The sequence below is a fragment of the Ipomoea triloba genome, chromosome 8, assembly GCF_003576645.1.
Source record: "Ipomoea triloba cultivar NCNSP0323 chromosome 8, ASM357664v1".
Classification (NCBI taxonomy): domain Eukaryota; kingdom Viridiplantae; phylum Streptophyta; class Magnoliopsida; order Solanales; family Convolvulaceae; genus Ipomoea; species Ipomoea triloba.
In genome coordinates this window covers 9505538-9514749 of record NC_044923.1, presented here as the reverse complement: position 1 = coordinate 9514749, position 9212 = coordinate 9505538, and the positions used below count along the sequence as shown (strand labels likewise).

The window sequence follows — 9212 nt, the reverse complement described above, 5'->3', positions numbered from 1 at the left end:
AGGTGACTAGAAACAAAAAGTAAGAGGACTAAAAGTGGTTGATTTAAAAGTTGAGGACTAAAAGTGGCAGTGCCATCAAAGTCGGAGGACTAAAAGTGGTTAATTTAAAAGTTGAGGACTAAAAGTGGCGGTGCCATCAAAGTCGGAGGGCCTCCACTGGTATTTACTCTTGAGAAAATATAATACATGTATCAATATTGTTCCTTACTATTAAAATTTCTAAATTAGATATATGGCTATTCAATTTATATCGCATTTCATCATTGACTATTAACATTTTAAAATTAAGTGCATAACTATTAAATTTGTATCACATTTGGTTCTGTCGTTAAATTTTCCGACTAAATCACTAGTGACCGGCTAGTTTCTTGAATTTTTATTTTAAAAATTAATTTAATCATTTTTTAATTAAAAAACTTAAAAAATAAATAAAAACGTCGGTCATCGCCACGCTCCCTCCTCCTTCATCTTCGCGGGAGACGAAGGAGGAGGGGTGACAAAGAGAACTCTCTTCGTCTCCGACGGAGACGAAGGAAGAAATGAGGGCTCGGAATGGGGCGTGGCCAGCGTTTCCTCCTAATAGTGTATGTAAAGAGTTAATTCCAGCAATGATCCTCCGACTATGTTGATTTTCTAAAATTAGTCCCCGACTTTTAATTTGGACAATTTAAACCCCTTGACTTTCAAATTTTTTTAATATTCGTCCTTCCGTCAAATTTTGGTTAAGTTGAGGTCAAATGAAGGGGAAAAATTGCCCGTTCACCTATTTAGTGTATTATTACTCGTATTTCTCCTGTCCTATACGCTATATATATGAATATAATGTTAATCAAAATATCTTCGACTGATATTATATGGCTTCAATTGAGACTTCGACTGAGATTAATAGTGAAGATTAACAATTGTCCTCAATAAACAACAGATAATTAGCATTCTTGATCAATAAGTAATCAATATTGGCGCTAAAATATTATTTAAGTTTTTATTAGTCATATCTAAAACTTTAAGGCAAATTCTCCTATGAGACTTGACAGCCCTCCTCGACAGCAACTGAAAACACAAGAAAGAAAAACAAATGACTTGCTTGGTCAGCTCAACCACTAAACGACCGTCTATATATCGAGTTGTTGATAAGTATTAAATTTTTCCATATAAGTATTACAATTTTTGTCATGAGTAACTTTTCAACTATTAATATTACATTTTGATTTAAAAGTATTAACTTTTGGTCATCAAAAGTATCACATTTTTCATCATAACTATTATACTTTATCTCATAAGTAACAATTAAACAATTTCCATGATTTGTATTACATTTTTTTTCTCATAAGTAATTACTCAACCCTAAATATTAAATTTTGATTAAAAAAAAGTACTCTGTAATATATTTTTCCTAAAATTATTACACTTTTCATTATAAGTAACAAATAATTTGCTCCCGTCTCACATATAAAGATTCATAAAACAGTCTCACAGGAAACTGATAGCGGATAATATATAGTGATGGCATGTGTGTAGTTTGTTAGTCTGTTTCATATTTGTTGTTGTGGTTACCTTGAGTTTAGTAGGTTGTTAGCTTCACCTTTGTAGTATAAATACATTCATGGTGTAATGTAAAACCATCACTTCTTCACTCATCTACATGGTATCAGAGCTATTCGATCCAAACTATAATTTTTTTTCTCCTCCCTAAGTTTTCTTTTTCCATGGCTGCTACAGATGCAACTCCCATTAATCCTCTCCCTAAGGCGGATGACGCTGCAAATTATGAACCTACTCTCCTTCCCAATCCTATTCATCTAGTTCCTAATGTTGAAGGTTCTCATATCATTCCTAATACTCTTGAACCTGGACAATCACTAATTGTGGTTACGTTACACAACACTCAAAAACTCACCTCCTCCAACTACTTTACATGGAAAATTCAGCTTGAAGCCATTCTTATTGGCTATGATCTTGAGCATTTTATTTATGGCAGTAAGCTCGTCCCAACTGCTACTATCACTGTGCAAGATCGTGAACTCCCCAATCCGGCTTATTCCACTTGGACTTTGAACTTTGAACTTTTAAAAGGTTCGATTAAACATTCCAACTTATACAAATTATGTAAATAAGTCATATTTATCGGCAACTAATAGGTTATTGGTAAAATGATGATGATGTGCCTATCGTACGCCATGTTGACCACCGTAAACCACCGTCTCCAGTGTTGAGAGAGAGAGAGAGAGAGAGAGAGAGAGAGAGAGAGAGAATGTCAAGGCGATTGCTGATCGTCTTCTCCATAACCTAACTGGTCTCCTTCTTCATCAGAAAAGGTGACCAACTAGTTGCTATCTCCAGCAGATAAGGTCATCTGTTAGTCGCCTTCTTCTATAGGAGAAGGTGACCGATGATTGTTCAGTAGTCACCAATATTAGTCCCCGAAGTGTCATTAGAACCCTAATGATTTACTATTACAAATCACCAACTAGTTTTGGGGCTTCAGTGCACTAAAATAACAAATTGATGAGTTTAATTTCACATTAAAAAAGTTCAGGAGCCTAATTGACTTTGCGAATAAACTTTAGGAGCTTATTTGACCATTTTTTCTTTAAGTTTCTATTAGTCATATCTAACACTTTAAATACCTATTGCTATATAAATCTCCAATAAATTTTATGCTCACTCGATAGTAGATACTTACATAACAAAATTTTATTAAAGGTTATTTCACGAGAAAGCAATCAGACCCCCTTGAACTATTAAAAGATTTAATGAAGCACTCCAATTATAAATAGGAGGCAAATAAAACATATTTATCAATAACCAGTTACTGGTAAAATTATGATATATAACCGCCGTTGAATGTTGTACGCCATGTTAACCACCATAAACTACCACCACCAATATTCATTTAAAAAAAAAGCAACTAAGGCGGCCGCCTGTCATATTTTCCACAACTTAGCTAGGCCATAATCTCTAGCAGAGAAGGCAACCAACTTGTCGCCTTCTTTAAAAACAACTGCGTGAGCATTCGATAGTCGTAGATGTTAGTCCCTGAAGTGTCACTAGAACCCTAGTGACATGCTATTATAGCTCTCTAACTAATTTTTGGAATTTGATGCACCAAAATAACTAACATATTGATGAGCTTAATTTTACTTTTAAAAAGTTCAGGGGTTTAATTGACTTTTCGAATAAAGTTTATAGGTTTATTTGACCCTTTTCTATTTAAGTTTATATTAGTTATATTAAAACTTTAACTACATGTTTGATTCACATAATGAATTTTGAAGGAATATAATAGAAATGCTATTCCATAATGAATATATGGAATATAATATAACTTTTTTCGAGTTAATTTCATTTTTGGTCCTAGATTTATAGATAGTAGTTCACTTTTAGTCCCTTTTTATTAGAACATCCACATTTGGTCCTAGTATTATTGTGGCATGACCATTTTTGTCCTCCTTTAACAAAATTGTTAAAATGACGTTAAATATAAGGACATTTTGATCTTTCTTTTTACAAAGTAAGTTGATCCGCTATATTTTTATTTTACATTTTTTTAAAAAAATCCCTATTTGAAGACCGAAATGTCCTTGCATTTATGAGAATTTTAACGATTTTGTTGATAAAGGACCAAAAATTGGTCATGCCACAATAATACTAGGACCAAAATGGGATGTTTTGAAAAAAAAAGGGACTAAAAGTGGAATGACGTCTATAAATCTAGAACCAAAAATGAAATTAACTCTTTTTTTCTATTGTTTTATTTTGGTACAAAGGAGGGGGCGAAGGCCCCCATTAAGTAATCCTACGAGCCAAGGCGCCTTTAGCGTCCGCACTTGAGGTCCAAGAGCTGATCAGGTGGTAGAGTTGTCGAAACGGGCCAGCGGGGCGGGGCCTGCTAAAACCCGTCAAACGCTATATATGTATATATATGTGTGTGTGTGTGTATATATATATATATTGGATTTGGATCCAGTGAGACCATTACAATTAGGTGAGATTGTGAGATCTCATCGTGGCCATCAATTGCTTTTTTTTTAATGGTTGAGATTTGATGGGTTTTTTTAATTTTACTTTTGGCCATTATGATATAAGGGAGGGGCAGTTTAGTCTTTTCTTATTTTTGTGTTAATTAATTGCCATTTTGAATTATGTGTTATTTTGAAGTTGTTTCCTATTGTGATTGGTCTTCATAGCCACGCTAGTCTTCTTGGTTCTTCTTCCTAAGCATTCTTCGCAAAACTGATCGGCTCAGGCGTTTGGATTTTTCGCGATAATCAGGCGTGTCTCTCTTCAGTCTCTATGGCTGGCTCTTCTAATAGGCGGTCCAAGCGGATTAGGAGGAGTTCGTCCGGTGGTGTTCCAGGTATTTTTTGATTTTTTTCAATGTTGTATTGGGTTTTTTTTTCCTGGTTTTGGGTTTGGTTCAGGTTATGGGTTTGGACAGGCGTGGGGGTTGCGGCGGTGTGTACAGGTTTTAAGACGATGGGGTGGTGTGGGTAGATTCTGAGTTTGGATTTTTGTTTAACGGGCGCTGGGGTGGGGGAAGGGTTATATGTGGGATGGGGGGAGGGGTGGTGTGGGTAGATTTTGAGTTTGGATTTTTGGTTTCTGTTTTTTTTTTTCTTCTAAGTCCAAATCGCTCTTCATTTTTATTGTAGAGATCTTGGCCAAAATTACTTGACAGGCACACTATACCCCTTTATTGGAAATTTGCATGGTATGCAATACCTGTAAGTGAGCTTATCTGCAGTATTTAACTTGATATAGTTTTCTTTGTTTCATGTTGAGTACAAGGAACTTGGATTGCTGACTGAGATTAGATCCTTGTAAGACATTATTAAAGCTATTCATGGATATTATGATTGATTATTGGTGTGTATGATTAGGATATTCTTGGGTATTTGTTTAAACAAAATTGAAACTTGCATGTGTTGTAGTGCAATTAGTGAAAATAACTTTTATGGATCCTTTTCATTCGGGGCTTGGAAATTGAAAAAGTCTTTCACAAATGTATGATTGATTTGATGCTTTTATGAATAAGTCTTCTAGAGGCCATCTACGCTTTTTTTTTTAATTGATATATTTTTTATTCAATTGTCAGCTATATGGATGCCTCTGGTGTTAGTGGTCCTATACCTACAATATTTGCAAATCTACTGAACTTAGAAACATTGTAAGTGTCCTTGGTTTTTTTTTTTAATAGTAAAAATCAGGTGAATTCTGTAATGGAGTTCAATGGAGCAAATTTTGTTTCTTTAAGATGGGCTTCAAACAATGAGTTTACTGGGAGGATACCTGATTTCATTGGCTAGTTTGTGTGTTACTTGTGCGTATGTAAGTATGTGCGTATCATTTTTGTGGTATGTGTGTGCTAGTCTGTGTGTTGGAATTAAGTGGAAATGGGTTTGGATGTATATACCAAATTTGTGTGTGTGTTCAGTTTAAATACGTCTTTGACAATTTAAAAAAAATTCAGATTTTAAACGACTTATTTCTTTATACAATGGTCTTTTTTTAGTTTGTGCATGACAGACTTGGCGTGTGTGCGTAGTTACCCATCATAATTGGGTATGTGCACTCTATGTTTTAAGTGTGTGCTTTTAGTTGAGATGGCATGTCATTGTGTTTAGATAGTGTTTCATGCATATATGTTGATGTTGGTCTGAATTGGCATGCTTAATCTCAATTTAGGGTTATTAACAAATTGGCGTTAGTGAGGAATCTGGCTAGTGTGTGTGTTACATGTGCATATGCAGTTGTGTGCGTATCATTTCGGTGGTATGTGCGGGGTAGTTGGTGTGTTGGATTTCAGAGGAAATGGGTTTGGATGTAAATACCAAATGTGTGTGTGTTAACTTTGAATATGACTTTGTCAATTTTATAAAGTTTCATATTTAACACGAATTATTTCTTAAAACCATGAAAAATTTTTCCCGGTTTGTGCGGGACAGACTTGGCGCGTGTGTGTAGTTACCCATTATAATTTAGGTTTGTGCACTTTATGTTATAGGTCTGTGCGTCAGTTTGTATGTGTTTTTGATTTTGTTATTGTTTGGTTCTTTTCTAGTTGATGGTGCATTTTAATTTGATGCGTATTAATTTATAGGGGACATTGATGAAGTTAATCAAAATGTGATGGTAGATAGTCCATATTCTGACGATTTTCTATCTTTCCCGATTGTGTTGGCCCATCGTGCCCAACCAGACCCTCCTTTGGACGATTTTGATAATGGAGTCGCTGGTTGTATTTGTTCTTTTTATATGTATTGCGGCGCACATCAAAACTAGCTATTGAAGCGTACTTTATATAGAAGTCAATTCCACATTGTAAACTATCAAATTGTTGTCCGACAACTAGTTTGATTGATAGGTGGTCACATATTGTTAACCAATACCTAGTATGACCCGGATATTTCCATAACAGAAGTTTAACTCTCTTCGTTTTCTTCACTGGGTCATGCATTTGTCGAAGTTAAAATTATATACTCCCAAAAAAAAATACTCCCACACAAAACTCAGGATTCTGCACACATCCAGAATCACAATCGCACACACCTACGTATCCCCTCATAATTTAAAATAATCGCTCTAAGGTATACATTCTAATAGACCTTTGCACTCATCAAAATTCTAACGAGCACACACCTACGTATCACATAATATTCAAAAATTACATCGTCAAACTAAACATGCCAAACCTTTAAGTGCATTACCAGTAATTTGCACAGACTGTCCAATAAAAATGGACACTGTTACCATGACACAGTCGGGGTGTTTACACACGCTACACCCATGAACGCAAACACCTACAATCCAAAATTAAATGAAGCCACGCCTAAATCCATGAACGCACAAAAATATACATTAAGTATTTTGCACATGTCCAACAACACGCCTGCACATATTATTCAGTTTAATGCACACGCTAGCCATCACGAACGCACACACCTTCGAATATCTTTCTGTTGGCTTTCCCTTAACTAAAACAGAAAACAAATAGATTCTTAGTTGTTAGTTGTTAACCACGCTACAACCATGAACGCGCACATCTTCAAAAAAAAATTAAATGAAGCCACGCCTAACTCTATGAACACTCAAAAATATACATTAATTATTTTGCATATGTCCAACATCACACACGCACACATTACTCAGACTTATGCTCACGCTAGTTATCATGAACGCACACACCTTCGAATACCCTAACCATCTAACATAGTCACTCTAATCAAAATGTTTCAAACTTTTTTGTGCACACGCTTACGAATACCTAACGAAAAGTACAACAATACACGAAACCTGCAAAACTCTAGTTTTAGCTTTCGTAGTAATTTGCATGCACTTCTCAACTAAAATGCACAGTGTTACCAAATATCAAACGCCAGAAATTGCACACACCTTACGCAATAAACGCACACACCTGCGTACCAAATTTTTTTTTTTTTAAAGTTGATAAAATAATTACTGGCAACATTGTTTGCCATTAATGAATCCTAGACGTCTGGTTGTAGGTATCCTCCTTTTCTCACGGTTTGTTTGTTAACATTACACACAAAAAAAAATCCATAACAATTTGTACTGGGTTACCATGATAAGGATCCCTTAATATATGGAAATTATTATATTTCATTTAATTCCTTTATCAAAGATCATAATCAAATTACAATCCTATCATTTTCTATTAATTTTGTCCTAATATAATTGATATTTTAATATCCATCTTAACCATCCATTCCAATTTTATAAATGGTTGAGATGGGATCACATGATCTCATCTATTAGGGATTTAGGGTGATCTCATCTATATGTATGTATATGTATATATAAAAGCATGCGTGTAAATTCTATTTTGGTATTGTAATACAAAAGCTACCGCGAGAGCATGAGATTGAATAACTAATACCAAGCCTTTCTAGGAATGACTATTCACCCCAGAAAGAGAATAACTCATTCACAAGGATGCTATTCCCAAGACAAACAATGTAATATGTTTATTCTGAGGAACGTTATTTCGATCTTGAACTATTCTATGAACCAAACATGTTGTAGATACTGGTTTGATATATAATCACTAATAAATTTTATGTTTACCTGACAGTAGACACTTAAATAACAAAATTTTATAAAAAGTTTATTCTTTTTTTTTTCCCAAAAAGAAGGAAAGAAGAAAAGTTGTTGGCTCTCCAACAATATTAAAATGTCGAAGGATATAAGATAATGGAAAAATGTTAAATAGGTCATTAGACTTTTTAATTTTGTGCAATTAGGTTATTAAACTTTAAAAGTGTGCAATCAAATCATCAAACACGCAAGAAATGAGCAATTGAGATTTTTTAAATTTATTCTAATCAAATCCGATCATATTGCTTACATGATATGTATTAAAATTGTTTTTCCCTCTAGTATATAGTTAGGAGTAAATATTAAAATGTTTTTAACTCAAATTACATTAAAATAAATCATAAAAATATTTTAATTATATATATTTTACTGTCTAATAGTTTAATTACACAAATTTTAAATTTAATAATCTAATTGTATAAAAGTGATAAATACAATGAAGACTTTTTTTCTAAGATACTTATTAAAACTGAGTTACAGTGATCCCCAACTACCCAATTAAATTTCCACTTTTCCAGTTTCCCAGTAGCAAACTCATTATTCTCATTTCACATACATCTTTCTATTCGCTTTCGGCTTTCTCATTAAAGCGAACGTGAAACAGGCTAAAAATCACTAATAAAATCTTCTCAAGTTTCAAGAGGAAGTGGAGAAATTTTAGGGGAAATTGTAAGAAGAAAAGGAAAACATGGCTCTGAAGCTAAATGCCCTTAGTTTGCGATCCCATAAGTATTCTTCTTCTGCTGTACAAACAATGGCGAGGAGCAGCTTTAGATCCTCCAAGGTTGTCATGGCTTCAACCCTTCGCTCGGGAGCTAAGTGAGTTCTCCTTGTTATTTGTTTATTACGGAGTACTATTTTTTAAAATCGTATTCAGAAGTTTTTATTTCATTCTTGAAATCCATTAGTACCCGTTTGATTTTTTCGGTTAATTTGAACTTTATTGCGGAGTTTCTTCGTAATTCTGCACAAATTTTTTTTTATATGGGATTCCTTGTCTTTGGTCCAATTTGGTTTATAAATGGTTCAATCTAGTTTGGGTTATTTGATCTTGTGTTTACTTTTTGTTGTTTTGTATTTTTTTTTTTTTTTTTTTT

General features: G+C 33.9%; 1 protein-coding gene and 1 long non-coding RNA gene across 2 annotated transcripts in view; both read left to right on the top strand.

Moving 5' to 3' along the window:
• The first annotated feature begins 4112 nt into the window (after positions 1-4112).
• On the top strand, positions 4113-6413 carry LOC116028051. Its single transcript, XR_004100054.1, has 3 exons — positions 4113-4357; positions 4653-4724; positions 6101-6413. It is a non-coding gene; the product is annotated as an uncharacterized LOC116028051 (long non-coding RNA).
• Positions 6414-8639: 2226 nt separating this feature from the next.
• Positions 8640-9212, top strand: part of LOC116027672 (stearoyl-[acyl-carrier-protein] 9-desaturase, chloroplastic-like) — a 4370-nt gene continuing 3797 nt past the window's right edge. Inside the window, exon 1 of the mRNA XM_031269384.1 lies at positions 8640-8934. Within this exon, the coding sequence (XP_031125244.1) occupies positions 8804-8934 (131 nt within the window). The 5' untranslated portion in view covers positions 8640-8803. The remainder of the gene's footprint in view (positions 8935-9212) is intronic.